General features: G+C 41.9%; 1 protein-coding gene across 1 annotated transcript in view; it reads right to left on the bottom strand.

Annotated features, from left to right (window-relative positions):
- LOC132405353 (semaphorin-4C-like) overlaps positions 1-19398 on the bottom strand; it is a 57618-nt gene that overhangs the window by 5629 nt on the left and 32591 nt on the right. The window contains exons 7-12 of the mRNA XM_059990096.1: positions 18890-19041; positions 16998-17179; positions 12883-13024; positions 9595-9814; positions 4371-4480; positions 3121-3284 (exon numbers count right to left, since the gene is read on the bottom strand). Of these exons, the coding sequence (XP_059846079.1) occupies positions 3121-3284; positions 4371-4480; positions 9595-9814; positions 12883-13024; positions 16998-17179; positions 18890-19041 (970 nt within the window). The remainder of the gene's footprint in view (positions 1-3120; positions 3285-4370; positions 4481-9594; positions 9815-12882; positions 13025-16997; positions 17180-18889; positions 19042-19398) is intronic.

The raw sequence follows: 19398 nt of genomic DNA, 5'->3' as shown, positions 1-19398 counted from the left end.
TCCCCAACTCTCCTCTGCAATAAGAGTAAAGTTACTAGCCTGGTAACCAGAAATAACCATATTAAAAATCAAGTGCCCGCAATGATGACAACTGGTGTGACAGCACATCCATTTAAATAATGTCCAACCATCCTTATTCCGTTTGAATCAAATAAATCATATCCACAGTGGAAACTCTTAAATGCCTTTTAAAATAGTTTAGCAAGACATGGGCAACCAGGGAAGACTATGCGTGACTATGTTTTTTTTTTGTTCGCTATTTTGAATGTGCTGTCTATGTTCTGCACCTTGGCCCCAGAGGAACACTATCTCATTCAGCTGTATTTATGTATGGTTGAATAATTAAACTTGAAATTTGGTTTGATTTGAATGGGCATTAGATGATGCTAAACCAGTAATACGTATATCCCATGCATAACAATATCATGGGCAGTTTCGACTTGCACATATGGAAAAAAAGATTTTAAAAAAGCTCAAGTTGGATGTATATTTTACAACAATAAATTATAAAAAGCACATGCATAGTAATATTTCAGCCACTAGGGGTAGCAGTCAGTTCAGCAAAGAAACAGCCTCCAGCTGTCTGAGAGTATACTTGCTAAACCATATATATTGTCCAATACTTTTCCAATAATTGTCCCCAGTGTCTGACTTTCCTTCATTACCTTTAGCACATTTTCTATGGAGTCATGAACATTGGCGATAATGGCCTGGATCTTCTGATATTTAATTAGGCAATGCATAGTAAGATAGGGAATCATAGAAAAGTAAAGCACACAAACAGTCCTTCAGCCCATCTAGTCTGTGCCACACCATGTAAACTGCCTAGTCCCAAACACCCACACTGGGACCATAGCCCTACCATACACGTACCTATCCAAACTTATCTCAGACATTGAAATTGAGCTCACATACACCATTTGTGTGGTAGCTCGCTCTATAATTTCACAGCCCTCTGAATGAAGTTTCCCCTCATGTTCCCCTTCAACATTTCATCTTTCACCCTTAAATCATGACTCTGGTTATAGTCCCACCCAACCTCAGTAAAAAAAAAGCCTGCTTACATTTACCCTTTCTATACCCCATTCATAATTTTGTATAACTCTATCAAATCTCCCCTCAATCTTCTACGTTCTAAGGCATAAAGCCCTACCTAACCTATTCAATCTTTCCTTATTGATCAGGTCCTCCACACCCAGCAAAATCCTTGTAATTTTTGTCCGTACTTTCAACCATATTTACATCTTTCCTGTAGGTAGATGTAAACTGCACACAGTACTCAAATTAGGCCTCTCAAATGTCTTACGGAACTTCAATATAACATCCCAACTCCTGTACACAGTACTTTGATTTATGAAAGCCAAGATGCCAAAAGCTTTCTTTAAGACCCTATCTACCTATGACGCCACTTTAAATGCATTAGGGCTCAATGGAGCATATTGTCCTCACATGATTAGTGTAGAAGCTTGCCATGGATAGGGTGGGCTGAGAAGATTGTACTATGCTGTATTGACTTCATAAGCACAAGGGTTTCCTTCAGGTATTCTGATTTCCTCCCACATCTCAAAGGTGTCTGATTGGGTAGGTTGTTTGCCCACTGGTAATTGCTCCTAGCATGTGGGTAATTGGTAGAATTATGTAAATCAGTGAAGATGAGATGGTTGGTGTGAGTTGAAAGGCCTCTTTCTAGGCTGTATGATTGAATTAGTCCGCCAGCACTGATTAATAATATCGTGCTTCTTAGTTTCCAATCAGCACTGTGTACTTTGTACAGAATGAGGTGCCATTCTTTATTGTGCAGGGGCTTGGGTTTGACGTTTCTCTCTGAATGACTTTCAGGTTCTTTGTTTCGTGGCTATCTGGAGAAGATGAATTTCAGAGTTGTGTATGGATACATGCTTTGATATTAAATGAACCTTTGAACCTGAATGTAAAACAAAGAATGGAACTTTTCTTCACTTCCACAGCCTCCTCCCTGTCCCAAACTTTCCCTGCCCCACTCACCGGCTCCTTTCAATAACTCCAAATACCTGCGGTCTTTGCTTTGCTCCACCCTCCACCACCGCTTTTGTGAAACATTGCCAGGGGGCTTTAGTACAGTGAGGGAAATTGAGCTAAATACTGTGAATGAGATCCTGCAACTAAGGCAGACAGGACCTCCACATGCCCACTCTTAACAGTTGGATTCCCATTGTGTTCCATCCCATATTGGAATTCTCAGCAGGAACACAGGAGAAATCTCCCTTTCTGTACTAGACTACAAAAATCACTGAGAATTATAAGGAAATTGCCCAAACTATTTAAAAATATCATTGCAGTGACTTGGAATGGAACAGGATAAGGGCAAGTACAAATGGCATCTGATGTTTTAGCATTTGAGCTGGTAGCCAAAGCCAACTCTATCTTGTAAATTTTCCAAAGCAGGACATGAATTCAGAGATCAGCAACTTTTGAGGAGCAAGGAAAATCAAAAGCTGCAGATGTTGGAAATTTGAAATAAAAGCAGGAAGTGCTGGAAACACTCTGCAGGCAACACTGAGTGTTTCTTTCTCAGATATCGTCTGACCTACAGAATTAAATGGGACAATATTTTCAGTATTTAAGCACTTTAAACGATCTTTTGGACACCTTCAAAAAGCGATGCCTCAAAAAGGTGGAATCCATTATTAAAGACCCCTTCCACCCAGGACGTGCTCGCTTCTCATTGCCACTATCAAGGAGGAGGTACAGCAGCCTGAAGACACACACTCAACATTTCGTCCCCTCCACCATCAGATTTCCAAATGGACAATGAACCCATGAAAACTTCCTTTGTATTTCTGTTCCCCTCCTTTTGCACTGTATATTTAACGTACTGCTGCCACATAACAACATCTTCATGACATATGCTAGTGATATTAAACCTCCTCTAAATTAAAGTTTTCACACGTGTTATCAGTGTAAGTAGCCATTCCTAGACCAATTGTTGGACCGTACTAATCTCAAGTGTCTCTGGATTGGCTAAATCCGTCTGGTATTGGATATGTGGGAATAACTGATGATAGAAAATGCACCCATTCTCCCACATGGTTCGATTTTTTCCATTAATTTTGCTTCAGAGCCAGACAAATATATACTTACTTGTTCAATGAATGTTTCTTGTATAACTTGCAGCGAGATGCTGACTTACTCCAAACGCAGTAGGGATCCCGGGCATAGATACAGTCGTAACAGGTCTTGTACTGTTCGCAATCTGCCTCTGCAACCTGAGTAACTTCACTGAGAGAACCAACATAAACAAATCCCTGGGCAAGAGTAAAGAGAATGTTGATAACTAAAATAAAAACAGAAAATGCTAGAAATATTCAAATCAGACTGAAACCTATTTCAAAATTAATCTTTGCTGAGCCACATCACAATCTCTCATCAGTTTACAGTGGGGCCTGCTGTTTTATTCCATTTGTGATTACTTTTCTCATGATGTGAGTGACCTTAGTGCAATTCTATTTGTTGGACCTGTTCACCCAGTGAATGGCACCACACTGAACTTTGATTCCCTCCTATCCAAAGGCCACTGGATAACATCTTCCATCCCTCTCTCCCTCCCTCCCACCCGGTTCATGACCGCTGAGACTGACTGTAATTCTTGGTTTCAAATTTAATTTTTGGGACATGGATGTTCCTGGGAAGGTGATCATTTATTGCCCATCTTTACAATTAACTTTCAGTGAGGTTATGATGGTCCTTCCTGAAACACTGTCTCCTATCTGGTGAAAGTGTATGGACAGTGCTGTTTAGTTGGAAGTTCTGGTTACAAAGAAGGAATGGTAAAGGTCAGGATAGCTTGCAAGTGGAAGGGAACCTGGATATATGCAATGACAGAGAGTGTAGGAACTGTTGCCTCAGAGGAGACAAAGGAAAGCAAGTATGAATAAAGAATTATCCCACCAACAATTAGTCTATTTGTAGAGATAGAACTTTTAGGAATTCCAATACTTCATTGTAACTCATTATGGTGTGAGGATATTCCTGATTGAAACCATATGGAATTACAACCAAAACTACAGATTTTTCAGCTGCTGACAGATGTCTCAGTCCAGGTTATTCTTTTGCTCGCGTGAGTGTAACTGATCTCTAAATATCTCACTTGCAATAAGTTGGCCATCATTAACCATTGCATCCTTTCATCAGCAAGTGATGGACATTATAATCAGTACACACTAATTCAAATAAAGATAATCAGAGGCTGACTCTATCCTCATAGCAAGTCTAGGAGAGTGAGAGGAGTCACAAAAAGCAGTTCTTATGCAAAAAAAAACTGGACGGTGGGTTCCCTACCCACACCTTCAGAATCTGATGAGTAAATTAGAATCCTGTGATTATTTTCATACCTTATAGTAAAGGAGATTTTGAATGGGTTGAATATTTTTAAATAATTTCTTCTCCTCTATGATATAACTGCGGGAACCAACCAATACAGCTTTGTGCAAACGGCCATCATCTGCAGGAGATAGAGAGACACAGTGTATTGAACCTAAAGAGTTGGTTCAGAAGAGTAAAGGACCATCATATGGACACTGCAACATCATTACTCAGCTTCACAAATCAGCCCTAGATGATTCAACTAGGAAGGTGAGACTTTGTTACCCTTCCCGAGATAATCTCCAACCAGGATATGAAGGTATTTCCTGAAACACTGTCACTGATCAGGCAAGCATATTCATGGTGCTGTTAGGTTAGAAGTTCCAATAGCAATGAAGGATGGCTTATAACCTGTAAGGAACACGGAGGTGATACCTACCATCCTTCGCCAAAGCCTGTCCTCCCACTTCAATAGCGTCGTGGGGATAAGATTATTGGCCTTCAACAGCCATAACCATGCTCCTTCATGAAATGAATGATGCAGCATTAGATTCCTCTTGATGTCCACTGACTTCTGTTTTACCAGAGTGATTGATGTCAAAGGGAGTCACTCCCTTCTTTAGAATTCACCTATGTGGTCCACATTTGGCCCAAGCCCATTGTGAGATCTGGGATCAAGTACACCCGGGTGAAAGCCAGACTTAATGAGGAGGTTACAGGTGAATAAGTGCTGCTTGCCAGAACTGAATCTCTCCGTCACATTGATATAACAAGACAGATGGGATTTGTCAAGTGTTTTGTGGATAGAACACACCCGGGCAATTTTTTTCAATTTATTGGGTAGATGTACTGGAACAGCTGTTCCTTAAGGTTATCATAGCCAGTTGGGGTGGGGACAAGTGCAGTTGAGGGGATAAGCTCCTCCCACCATCTATTCAATGCTCCCAGTGGTGTGTGTCTTGAATAGCCTCTAACATCCAAGACCAGTACCCTGGCCTTCACATGTGGCTTAGCTACTAAACCCAGCAAGGTGTTTCTACTGACGGGAGAAGTGGCAAAGACAGATTACTGGTGCCTTAAAACCAATTGCTCCGAACAGATGGGGTTCATCAACCATAGTTGGCAACTCACGTAGAAGAAAACCTCTGACCTCTAACTCCCGCTGCCCTGTTGCTATGCTGACGCATGGGGAAAGCTTTGGGAGTAAACTCCAAAGAAGCTGGAGTCCCTAAGGCAGTCCTACGTTGAGTTAAAGGCTGACTAGCAATTCCTGTGAGACTGTCGGTGCCAAATCGTATCGGTCTCTGCCGCTCCTTTGGATTGATCAGCTGCTTGGAGAGGGGAAGCCGGATGAATGCTAGAGAACAGGATGTTGTCCGGTGACACTGCCACTGCCATACACAGTGTTCTCAGGGTTTAATGGTGAACAGTCAACTGACTGTCTGAAGTCTGGTTTCTATAACAATATGGGATAATAGGTAGAAGTACAGATGGATCACTCACACATCACTCCTTTATGAAAATGCTTCATTCTTGTTTGCAGACGAATCACTTTTAAGAATGGGGATGTTGTAGAAGCTTCCTCCTCCCTACGGTTTAATTATCTGCTGCCATTCACATCGAGGTGATCAGGACTGTTGAGATTTGACCTGACCGGTTACTGTCTTTGCTGTATAACACTAACTGTGTTGTAGTTTAATCAAGTTGGCATCACAATTTTGAGGAATTTTGCTGCTATTCTTTTGAAGTCTTTCTGCATTTCTCATTAAACCCAGGTTGGTCCCCTGACTTGATAACAATGGTAGAGTAAGAATTATACTAGGCAATGAGGTTACAAACACATTACTGTATGCATTACTACAGCTGCCAATAGTTTGTGGTGCTTCACAGCGGCACAGTTAGTACAGCTGCTTCCTCTCTGCTCCAGTGATCTGGTTTCAAACCTGACCTCCAGCACTGTGTGCGTGGAGTTTGCATGTTCTCCCTGTGACTACATGGGTTGTCCTCGCATCCCCAAGGCCTCCCAAAAGGCAAGTTAATTGCCCACAGCAAATTATACTTGCTGTGTAGGAGTGTGGTAGAATCTGAGAATTCTAGCCCTTTGGATTTAAAAATTCCAAAGTTTCCTCACACTCTGGGTGAAGAAATTTATTGATCCTGAATGGCCTGCACCAAATTCTGGATAGTGAGCCCTGCTTCTAAATGAGTCAGCCAGGGAAACTCTGCATCTACTCTGTCAAACCCTGTAAGACCCTCCTCAAACCCTGTCAAACCTTGGCATCTGGCATCTTTCCCCTTTGTTTTCAGTCCTGAAAAACTAGGCCCAAAACATTGACTGTTTATTTACTTCCATGGATGCTGCCTGGCCTACTGAGTTCCTCCAGCAATTTGTGTGTGTTGCTCAATATGATGCCTGCTGCATCTTGTTTTGTCAAATAAAGAGGATGCTTCATGTCGACCAGTACTATTCTCCAGTGACTTCATTCATGCCACAACATATCACATTCACTTTATCCCAGAAATATTAATCCTTTCTCTCCCAGATTTTACACAAAGCCTGATGTTTTTACAATGCCTCTGCTGTTCATACTGCTGACGCACGACTCTGTCGCAGGATCCAGCTCAAACCGTGTCATCAAGTTTGTGGAGGACACTGCAGTGGCTAGCCTTATCGAGAACGATGACGAGATGGAGTATAGTGAGGAAGTAGAGTGGCTGGTGGATTGGAGTGAGAAGAAACAACTTAGGCCTGAATGTAGCGAAGACAAAGAAAATCATTGTGGAGTTCAGGAAGGTACAGACAAATACATTTACGTGGCTCCTCCATAGAGAGAGTTAAGTGCAGCAAGTTCCTGGGAATTCACATCACAGATGACTTTGCCTGGTCCCTTAATATCACCTCCCTGAACAAGAAGGCACAGCAGCAGCAGCACCTCCAGTTCTGAAGCCAATTGATCAATTGAGGACCTCCCCCCCCCCCCCCCCCCCCGCCATCTTAACTGTGTTTTACAGGAGCATCATCGAGAGCATCCTGACAAGTTGCATCTCCATCTGGTATGGGAGGAGTCGAGGATCAGACCGGAAATCCCTACAAAAGACTATGAGAACAGTTGAGAGGATCATAGGGGTCTCCCTACCATCCACCGGGAACATTTATCAGGAGCGAGGTGTACACAGGGCCCTTAGTATTACTAAGGATTCCACCCATCCATCCAGCATCCGCTTTGACTTTCTACCATCAGGCAGGAGACTCCGATGCATAAAAACAAGAATGGTTGAATGGAAAACAGTTTCTTCCCCCAGGCCGTCAGGCTTCTGATCTCTCTGCTGCATCGTATTTGAAGCGTCACTGGTTAATCCATTCTTAACCTTACAATATTTAATATTAATTCTTTTTAGTTTGTTACTTATGTGTGATTCATTTGTAGATTTTATCCTTACCTTCATAGTTACCATGTGTTATGTGTACTACTACATTATCTTGTTTCTATATACATTATTTGGTTATATATGTTATATACATGTCTATAGTTAAATGACAATAAACCACTTGATTTCACTTGACACTTGACCAGCTACCTCAAAATAGGGCAGCAACTGATCCTATCAGTACAATTAGCATGGCACTATATAATTTACCTATCCAGCCAGTCTTTATGGCTGATGACTGTTTTTTTTTAAATGCTCCTGTTAAAATAAATGTTCTTGCCAGTGTAGAAGGAAGCATTCCAATGCTGGGAATAAGGAATCCCATTCACACTCTTGTATGGGTCAGAATGCTGGTGGATGACAGAGAGGGACATTGTCAACCTGTTGTCATTTCACACCACTGTCCTCCGGAAGATCATCCGTATCTTTTGGCCAAGAAAGATCTTCAACCACGCCCTACTCCTTCCGTGTCATCAATGAGACATGGCCACATCATCATGAGGAAACACTGGAGATGGACTGGGCACACGTTGAGAGGAGAAGCCAACTCCATCATCAAGTCAGCACTTCAGCGGACTGCTGAAGGGGGACAGAAATGCAGAGACCAAAGAGAACTTGGTGCCATACTGTTGAGGCAGAAATGAGGACTGAACTACACCTGGGGCACAATAGAGATGGCCATGGACAGACAGATGGAGGACCTTCATTGCTGCCCTAAATGCCAGTGGTGTAACGGACAGCAAGTAAGTAAGTAATCAAGTGTTTTAACCAAACTCGGGTATATGGGGTGTCCAGAGAGGGGTAGCACCTCTGGTGAAGGGACTTGTTGTGGGGCAGCTCACTCAACTTTGGTCCCCCACTAGACACTCAGCACTCAGTTGTGGCTCCAAGTAGCCACTTGATTGTGACAGTGGCCACACCCAGATAAACTGCTTCGACAGGTGGGCTAATCCAAGTGAGGACAGCCGAAGGCCTCATACCCTGGTGAGCTAGGGACATGCTTGTCCTAACATGCAAAGTCAACTCCAGCAGACTTGGCAGATGAAATCTGCGGTGAGATCCAACAGCCAGGAAGGCAGTACTGCATCGCCCCATGGAGAGCAAAGTGTTAGAGGCACAGAAGACGTCATGGTCATCCACTGCAAACAAGGAAGACCCTAGTCTGTGACGCTTGTTCATACCATTGGACCTGGATATCTGAGTTCAAGGGAGTGGATCTACCATAGTGCAACAGCTTTTCTACTTTAAAAACCTTTCTTTCCTATCATTGTCCGACACAACGGACAACCACCATTTTATTCAAAGGAGGAAATGGTGGGAGAACAGTTGTGACCTGTTTCTGCAGTGTTGGAGGTCTAATCATCCTTAGATGAGTTCCTTTACTGGCCTTAAAGTTCGTGTGGAATAATTCATTTATATAAAATGCTAGTGAAAATGACAGCATGAAATTCACTGGAGAACTTTGTAGAAGACTATGAAGTCAAGCCCTTGGTCATTTAGGTATAAATTTCCTTCAATTAAATAATTTATAATGACAAATAATGCTACCACTGTCCTAGTCTGAGAAATCAGTTTGGAACTTGCAGCATCATCAGTTTCAAAGCAAAGGATAATCAAAAGACAAGGTGAAAGGTTATTTCACAAAAATAATCAATAAAAGGCACAGCCAAGCCTGTGCCTGCAGATCCCTAACACCACCTGCAGTCCTCACTTTGTTAGGTTGTCAGGATGTCTTGAGATTCCAACCAATATCTGTTGTTTTCCCAGCTGCTTCTAGCATTAATCACTAAGAAAGCTAATTCAAAAGGTACCAGGTGCACTTACTTGTTCCGAGGAAGAGAACTTCGTAAGTTCCATCCATTGAGCTCACTTGCACTGCGACAATTTTGGAATACTGTGCATTTCTGGTTATCATCCTTGGCTGACCATTCATCGGGTAGACAGCTTGCTGCATGAGTGGGTGACTTCGGCTGAAACGCAGCACGTCGTCAGGTAAATGTAGTGAACTCTCAATCGAATGGTTCCTATGCCAGTTAGTGATACACTGTGAAGGAAAGAGGGCATAATAAAAAGCTTGGATTTTCAGTGTTACATCCTGCTGTTTCTCCAACAAAGCTCAGACAGTGTTAGCTTGCAAACTGGCAATTGTGTGCTGGAGTAAAAAGACAGTTAAAAGTTTGGGTATTTCTTTGTGTGTATCAATATGTCATCTACATGCATGTCAGTGTATACAGTATTTGCCCATGTATGTTCATGTGCTCACTCAAATGCTCAGTTATGCTTGTACTCATATGTTCTGTGTTACACTACTAGATGAATGAACATGCACAGAGATACTAATTCATGATTCTTTAATCCTTTATTGAGTGTGTTTCTACTATGTTAATCTGTTTGCCCTTTTATGGGCATTATTGTTTTGCTAATATGAAATACCTACCTACAGATGAAGTTTGCTCTCCTCTGAGAAAAAATTAAAAGATAGAAGTCAGTAAATGATAGATCCATTAGCCTAATATCTTGTCAGACTCTATAATAATGTACAGTGCTAACTTGAGAAAATGGAACTGATTAATGAGACTGAAATGGTGCTTTAAGTTTAGGTCATATTTAATGAGCTAAATTGCATTTTATTCAAATAATTAAGCAGGCAGGCAAGAAAGACTTGCAATTCAAAAGATCAAATATTGAACTGAGCACCATATACACTTTCCTGCTTTTCTTCAGAATTGGTACCGTGGACTTCTGCGCCCAGAGCATTTGGCGCCATGGTTAATGGTTCATGGTGCAGCACGAGGTTCAAGTCTCACTTTACTTCATTGTCACCAAACAATTGATACTAGGGCATACAATCATCACAGTGATATTAGATTCTGTGCTTTGCAGTACAAATCGAAGTCAATATAATAAAAAGTTAAATTATAAATCATAATTAGAAAATAGAAAATAGAAGCTTTTCAGTATCTGAAGTGGGATTTGAACCCACAGCCTTTTGACTCAAAAGTGCGACAACTACTAATCAGACACTTTAATGACATATGCTACTTTAGCTGGAGGAGTGATAGTCACTGCAATTTAATGACTCCAGCTCCTGGCCTATACAAAGTATAAACAGAATGCATATCAGATAACAACTGTTGGAACCATGTATCTGTTCTCTATCTGCATTGTATTCTGCGTTGCACGTTTATTATGGTATCTACTCACACAAGCGGGGCATGGTAAAAGCAAAGTGACTAAGTCACATATTCGTGCTTTGCTTGTCGAAGTTGGGTGCCGACGGATGTTGTGTAAGTTTCACCGCCTCAAGACTGTATGTTTGCTAATTGCTAATAAAGGATTGACTACATATCCTCAACTTTTGGATCAATCATTATTGGAGTGAAGACACGTCATGCAAGTGTAACAAATCCACAAGGTCACCGTCAGCGGCAACTGTTTTGTTTTGGCCACTACAAAAACCCTTTTAACCAAAATTAAAATTCCTCAAACTGAAGGCATTGTGTAACCTGCTAAGACAATGGCTAAGCAATCAAAAACTGAAAATAGAAATAAAGGTTATTGTATTTGAATTGGAAGGTACTGTGTTCATTTTTTTATAGTTACTCAGGTAACGAAGTAGAGAATGTCAAATCCAAGATGGCAATGATACAATATAAAGTATAATATAAAATGAGAGTGAGAGACACTATGAATTAAACAAATGAACTAAATTATTGCAGATGAATTTCAATGTAGATCAGTATGAGATCAGCCATTTTTGGTTTTAAAAGGATAGATCTGTGTACATTTTAAATGCTGATAATGAGGGACGTGGCAGGCCCAAACAGATTAAAAAGTCAATATACAATAAAATGTTGTGGTCCAGAAAATTATAATCGGAATGCTCCTGAGACATCAACCTTCGTAATTAAACGCTGGAGTAGGAGTAGGTGAGGTTTTGCTGCAGTTTCAGAGCCTGGGTGAGCTTCCACTGGAGTACACCTGCAGTTCTGGACACATTATACACTGATTAAGAAAAAAAGCACAGCATAAAACTTTACCAGGGCTTCACGTTAAATCTCAAAGAAACATAAATTGGACATATTCCTGGGATGAGAGAACCTAGGCTTTATTGTTTTTAAAGGAACTGATAGGATCTAAGAGGAGAACGTTTTCAGTTGGTGGGAGAATCCATTACAAGTGGTTATATGAATGGAACATTCTAGAGAGAAAATGAGGAGCATTTCAGCATCAAGGTGTGTCGGAAGAGTGTACTCTCTCCCAACCAAAACAGGGGATGCTAACTGAACTTATAAAGTTGTGTAAAGGGCAGTTGATAGATCCTGGATACAGATCTCACTGAATGACAGAACAGATTTGAAGGGTAAATGATTTACTTCTGTTCGTAATAGTGGATGTGCACCTGTGACAAAATCTGTTTGCTTGTATTATTGCCTTTTCAGTCAGTGCATACAAACACTCCGTGACACTTTATTAGGTACACCTGCTTGTTAATGCAAGTATCTAATCAACCAATCACGTTGCAACAAAATGCATAAAAGCAAGCAGACGTGGTCAAGAGGCTCAGACCAGACATCAGAATGGGAAAGAAATATGACCTTAGTTTCAGACCGTGGTCTGGTTGCTGGTGTCAGACACGGTGATTTGAGTACCTCAGAAGGATCATCACACACAACAATCTCTAGAGTTTACAGAGCACGAAAACAGAAATCATGCAGTGAGTGGCAGCTCAGTGGGCAAAAAAGCCTTGTTAATGAGAGCTGAGAGGAGAACGGTCAGAGCAGTTCAAGCTGACAGAAAGGCGATAGTAACCGATATAACCACACATTACAGCAGTGGTGTGTGGAAGAGCATCTCTGAACAGACAACACACTGGACTGTCACTAATGAAGAGGCCACTGAGTAGATAAAAAATTATGCTGATGCTTTGAATAAACATATTGAAAATAATAAATTAAAAGCTAAAAATTAATGTCTCATAAATTTACACAACTCTGCTCTATACTTCCAACCCTACTGCACTTCCATCTTTTCATCAACTGGTTGATCACCACTGCAACAGCTATCCAATCTGAACAGTTCATTCTTGTTTACTTAATGCGTGTCCCTTACCGAGCCGGGTCTTGGAAATGGAACTTGCCCTTTATACTGAACAAAGGCAGAACAGTCAGTTTTGTATTCTTGATATGGTCCATCCAGAGCTGCACGGATACTTTTGATGTCATATGAACAAACTGCAGACAGAGAATTACTCCTAAAGATGAAACAGCAAACAAAAAAAAAATCAGCAAAGTTAGAATTACGAGAAGGATGAGTTTTATTTGTCATGTATACATCAAAACGTACAGTGAAACGCATTGTCGGCAAGGAGGACTGTAAATCCAGCCGTGGAGGATTTTTCTGAGCAACCCGCCATGCTTCCGATGCCAACAGAGCAACCCCACAACTCACTAACTGAATGTCTTTGGAATGTGTGAGGAAACCAGAGCACCTGGAGGAAACCCACGCTGAAGGAGGCAACACTGTGTGGGCTGAAATTACAATGTTAAAATTGCCATTTCTCCAACTTCTAGCCCAGCTATTTCATTTGCCATGTACCTGCCACTGTCATTGTGTTTTCGACATATACACTCTGATGTATATCAGCAGGTGGCCCTTCAGCCCATCTAGTTCATGCTAAACCATTTAAACTGCCTACTGCCGTCCACCTGCACTGGGACCGTAGCCTTCTGTATCTCGACCATACAAGTACCTACCCAAACATCTCTTAAAGGTTGCCGTCAACCTTTACTGGAGTTCATTCCACATTCTCAAGACCCTCTGAGAGAAGAGGTTTCCCTCTTGTTTCCCTTTCACCCTTCACCCACGACCTCTAGTTGTAAACCCACCCAACCTCAGTGGAAAAAGCCTGCTTGCACTTACCCTATCTGTACCCCTCATAATCTTGTTTACTTCTCTCAAATCTCCCCCTCAGTCTTCTATGGACCAAGAAATACAATCCTAACCTATTCAATTTTGCCTTGTATCTCAGGTCTTCCAGCCCAGGCAACATCCTTGTAAGTTTTCTCTGCACTCCTTCAACATTATTTACATCTTTCCTGTAGGTAGGTGACCAAAACTGTACACAGCACTCCAAATTAGGCCTCAGCAATCTCATATACAACATCAACATAACATTCCATCTCCTGCACTTAATATTTTGATTTATGAAAGCCTATGTATCAAAAGCTTTCTTTACAATCCTATCAACCCATGGTGCTACTTTCAATGAATTATAGATCTGTATTCCCAGATTCCTTTGTTCTACCTCACTCCTCAGTGTCCTACCAAGACCCACTCTGATTGGTCCTACTGAAGTGCAACACTTTGTACCTGCCTGCATTAAATTCCATCTGCCATTTTCAAGCCCATTTTCCAGTTGATAAAAAAATAAACAGCATAGCTCTCCTGATGCTTCTTATGTGATGAGACCTGGGTGATGACAGGGAGTTCAGTAGTCTCACAGCCTGGGGGAAGAAGCTGTTTCTCATCCCATCCTAACAGTGCCATGATACCAGCTGGTCAGGACACTATAATCATGCTCCTATAATAATTGGTTAAAATGGTTGGGATGGAGAGGGAAGAGCCTCCCTCACCTCAGTCTCCACAGGAAGTGTAGATGCTGCAGTAATTCCTTCACTAAAGAGGTGATGTTGAGGGACCAGATGAGATTGTCCGTTATGTCCACTCCCAGATACTTGATGCTCCTAACACCCTCCACAAAGGAGTTGTGTTTGTATCGTAAGAAGTAGTCAGCTTACACCTTCCTAAAGACCACATTCATCTCTTTGGTCTTGTCCACCTTAAGGCTCAATTTGTTGCATTTCCACCTTTTTACCAGCCATTCTACTTGCTCACTGTATGCCATCTCAAGCTTGGCTGTGGACTACTCAAGGTAAATACATACACATAGATTTTTCTCCATTCCTATGCTTACACCTCTCCTGGAGCTAATCCCTGGAGTTTTGATGTAATCCTCCAAAATCCTTCTCCAGAGCTAATGAGAGTGGGGCAGAAGAGGGCTGCATGTAAACTAAATGCCAGAATTCAACAACAAGGCTCAGGACACTGTTTTACCAGTGATCTATTTACACCCAATGACATGCAATGTGCTGATGGTCTAGCCGACTCTACCCACTGCAGCCTTACCCCATTACAACCATCTCCTTAAGTTTTCCAGTTAACCAAGAAGCAATAGTGGAATAAGACAAAAGAGAAACAAAGACACTTCTCTAATTAAGTCTCTCATGTCAGACAGTGGCACCACAGGGTTAGTGCAGAGGCAGGATGTACAAACAGGGAATTGCTGAGTTGCCTGCAGATGGAGCAGAAGAAATGGACAGTGCCGATCCTGAGAGGCCACAGGCAAAAACATTTCTGCTCCAGGTGTTTCATCCACTAGAAACAGTGCAGAGATGAAGGCTGATGAAATCTCTGAGGCATCGGTTGACTTGCCAGAAAACTTGTTTGTAATGTAAAGGAACCTAGCTTTGGGCTAGGGAAGTGAAATACTCTCCTGATTTGTGTTTGACCTCACTACAGCGGTTTTCACTCATCATCACCATTTTATATCTGTGCCATCCCCCCCACTCCCCACCTATCGTCCCCCAGGTTCCACTTATCACCTGTCCTGCTCACCTCTTTATACTGGCCATCCTCCCTCTCTACTCTCTCTGTCCTGATGCTGCGTCTTGACCCAAAACATCAGCCATCCATTCACCTCCATGGATGCTGCCAGTCCTGCTGAGTCCCTCCAGCAGCCTGCGTTTTCTTTTTGCTCCAGATTTCAAAACTGCGATGCCTTGTATCTCCACCAACTAGCTGGAGTCACAGTGTATGGTTTCAGCTAACATGGGGAGAGTGCTGTACATTTCCCAACTGGCACAATGTGTATGCAGGCAGTGGCACCCTCTACCAGGGGTGAGAAGAGCTTGCTTGGGGAGGGGGGTGGTGGTGATGGCAGTGAAGGCTATTAAAGACCCAAATCTCATCGTGCTTGTAGCAACAATCCTGGGAGTTGCCACTTAGCAGACATGTTAAGATTTTAACCTTTCCCAGCAAATTAGACGGTGCTGCCATGCTGCAAGAACACATTGCCTGGAGAAAATTCTCACATCACACTTGTCCCAGCTCTATTATCATTTTCCCCAAAGATAAGAAATAGGTTTGCTGCTGACCAAATATTTAGCTCACAACTATTTCTGAAAAGCCTGAGGAGTGTACTTCAGGTTGCTGACAAGCTTTTTTTTAGTGTTTTGGTATTTTTCACTCAAGATCACAAGCATCATATAAATAGCTAGAGGATTTAGCTAAAGACCGGAAGCAGATACTGACTTCTGCTCTTGGGTGCCCTTGCAGTTCCTAGTGTTCACTTTAGCCCAATTTCTGAAACCTCATCTGCTGCTCTTTCCACAGATAATCCTGACCTGCAGTGCATCTCTCGTTCTTTTTTTTTGGAACGTGTGCCTCCAGCTCTTTCATCATCACAGCCCAAGAGGACCAGGCTCAAAACCTGTATTCGCCAGCGATACCAGCAGAGGGAGAGAATCTGCTGAACTCTGAGCTTCAGCTGGATCTCAAAGGAGAGTAGTGGGTGCATGGAAAGGTGGTCGAGGCAGATACAACTGGGTCTTTTAAGAGACTCTTAGATAGGTTTATGGAGCTTAGAAAAATAGAGGGCTATGTGACATGGAAATTCTAGGCAGCTTCTAGAGTAGGTTACATGGTTAGCACAACATTGTGGGCTGAAGGGCCTGTAATGTGTTGTAGATTTTCTATGTTTCTATGTTTTGAAGGGTTTGTAGGAGCCAGGTATCTATTTTCTATCTATTTGTAGTGTTTTTGAGATGTGTGTTTTATAATAGGTTACAATAATTTACCACGTGAGTTGGGGTGTGGTAGAGTAAATGAATATTGCTACGTACAGTGTCAATTCACTCAGTCTCATGGCAGATTTGATTTGCTTTTTCAAGCAGCCGCTACAGGGTTTGTCAAGTGATGTACACACCTGTCATTACTCAGGTAGGAAGGTGGCAAGGGGCAGGTCAGACATTCACACCCGTTTTTCTCTTTGTAACTTAAGGCTTCCGTCTTGATAGAGCTGCTTATCTTTGTTACTTCACGTTCCTGTCCAGGACACCACACAGCAAGAAAGGGATCCAGAGCCTTGCAAACACTTTTAGACTTACCACTGTGAGCTGAATACTGCATAAAACACAGTGCTGGTCCAGTTCCCAATGTCTCGCTGCAACATAAAGACATCCTGAATCACATCGAAGTAAAGCTTGTTCAAAGGATCACGGCATATGAGTGAAGCCTTCTGGAAGCTTGTCCACCGCCTCTGTAGATTCTTCAGCCCACCAATATCACCCTGCAGACAAAGGTCAATAGAGATTCTGAGAAATAAAGTGGGACAGTTAGTGTTAACAGTTACGCTGATTATCACATGATTGTATTAACAGTGGTGTGCAGATGTGTCCACATACAGAACAGGTTTGATTTAATCACGGCTGGTTTGTGACCCATCTGTCTATTTTACACTACAGTTTAAAAGATATACTGTCAGCTTGAAACATTCTCTGTGCTCACCCTGCAGCCTACAATACTTCCTATGTGTGGCAATCGCTGCGTTTACCTGGCAGTCTGCGATACTGCCAAGGTGTCACACCCCCTGTGTTTACCTAGTGACACTTGTTGTGTTTACCTGGTAGTTTGCAATTGTGCCTGAATGAAACACACTCTGAGTTTCATCTCTCCATTTTACTGATGTCCATTTTCACTTCACGAAAACACGTCAGTTCAGTTTCATACTCGCCACTAATCCCCTGTGTTCTTCAAAAGCAAATCTGTGAAGCTGGAACTGAGACCATTTCCTCCATCCAACCCAATCTCACCTACGGGCAAAGCTACATACCAGGGAAGGAAGCCAAATTATCCCATCAGCACACCATTCAATATATGACCTACATATTCAGGTAGTTCTACAAGTCTCTGACTAAACTGGGAATGCCTTATGGAGATATTTTCCTAATGAGAAAGTGTATAGGAGCAAGGTATATCAGCTAGTTGAGCGGTGTCACAGCCGCAACCTTGCATTCAACATCAATAAGATCAAAGTACTGATTGTGTACTTCAGAAAGGGTAAGATGAGGGAACACACACCAGTTCTCGTAGAAAGATTAGAAATGGAAAGAGTAAGCAATTTCAAGTTTCTAGGTGTCAACATCTCTGAGGATCTCGATGCAGTTATAAAGAAGGCATCAGGAGTTTGAGAAGATTTGCTATGTCATCAAAGACACTTCCAAGTTTCTGTAAGTGTACTGTGGAGAGCATTTCAACTGGCTGCATCACTATCTGCTATTGGGGAGGGCACTACACAAGATCAAAATAAGCTGCAGAAAGTTGTAAACTCAGTAAGCTCCATCATGGGCACTAGCCTCCCCAGCATCCAGGAAATCTTAAAGGAGCGATGCCTCAAAAAGGTCACATCCATCATTAAGGACCCCATCACCCAGGACATGCCCTCTTCTCATTGCTATCATCAGGAAGTGGGTACAGAAGCCTGAAGGCACAAACACAATGATTCAGGAACAGCTTCTTCACCTCTGCCATTAGATTTTTGAATGGACATTGAACCAATGAACGCCCAATCTCTTACTTTTTTTCTCTCTTTTTGTACCATTTATTTAACATTTTAAAAATAATATATGCTTCTTACTGTAATTTAGAGTTTTATTATTTATTGCAATCTACTACTGCATAACAACAAATTTCATGATTTATGCCAGTGATGTTAAACCTGCGTCTGATTCTGATTGCATTCATGGTGCGGCTAATTTAAAGGAGAATGGGTATATCTTCATAATATGTTTATCATGTCACACTTCCAAAAGCAATCTTATAATTGTCTAAAATATAAAGGGCTGACAAAAAAATACAAGAAGATTAAGTTGCATCTAATTGATTACCACATCTTTAATTACTCGTCTTTTTCTTGCCAGGGAGTCACTGAGTGAATTTGAGAACCAAGTGCCAATAGAAAGGAACTGTTGAGAATCGTTCCCAGCAGCTGATTGATTACCTTGCAAACCTTGACAACTCTGGAGACTCGCAGTTTAGTGTAGTAGTTAAACTCCTTGCTGACCTCGCTGAAGAAAAAATATAGTTTGTCATCATCGCCCACTTCACTTCCTAAACTCTCCTTCACCAGAGCTGAGCCAATGAAAGTTGGTTCTGCAGGAGTTGGGGAAAGGCATCTCAGTTTCCATTGTTCATGGTGCACAATATGGATACATATCAGAGTAGCAGTAAAATAGGAGGTGTGTAACCATAATCCATCTTAAGTAGAAACATGTATTTTATTAAAGTCTGAGAGCTTTTTATTTGCAAAGACAAATGAATAGTAGGGGTGACAGAGACTTGTAAAATAATGGCAGGTTTTTTACAAGTTCCACAAAACTGCATTACTTTCAGTTCAATTTCAGTTCAACCAGCAGCTCTTGATCAACTAAACACTTCGCTCAGACTACCAATGCACCCCACAGCCACATATAGTATTGTAATGTCAGTGCAGCCCCAGCACAATGGGTC

This window comes from Hypanus sabinus, chromosome 15 (genome assembly GCF_030144855.1).
Source record: "Hypanus sabinus isolate sHypSab1 chromosome 15, sHypSab1.hap1, whole genome shotgun sequence".
Classification (NCBI taxonomy): domain Eukaryota; kingdom Metazoa; phylum Chordata; class Chondrichthyes; order Myliobatiformes; family Dasyatidae; genus Hypanus; species Hypanus sabinus.
Note: the sequence above shows the minus strand (reverse complement) of the source record. Positions and strands in the feature narration are given on the sequence as shown.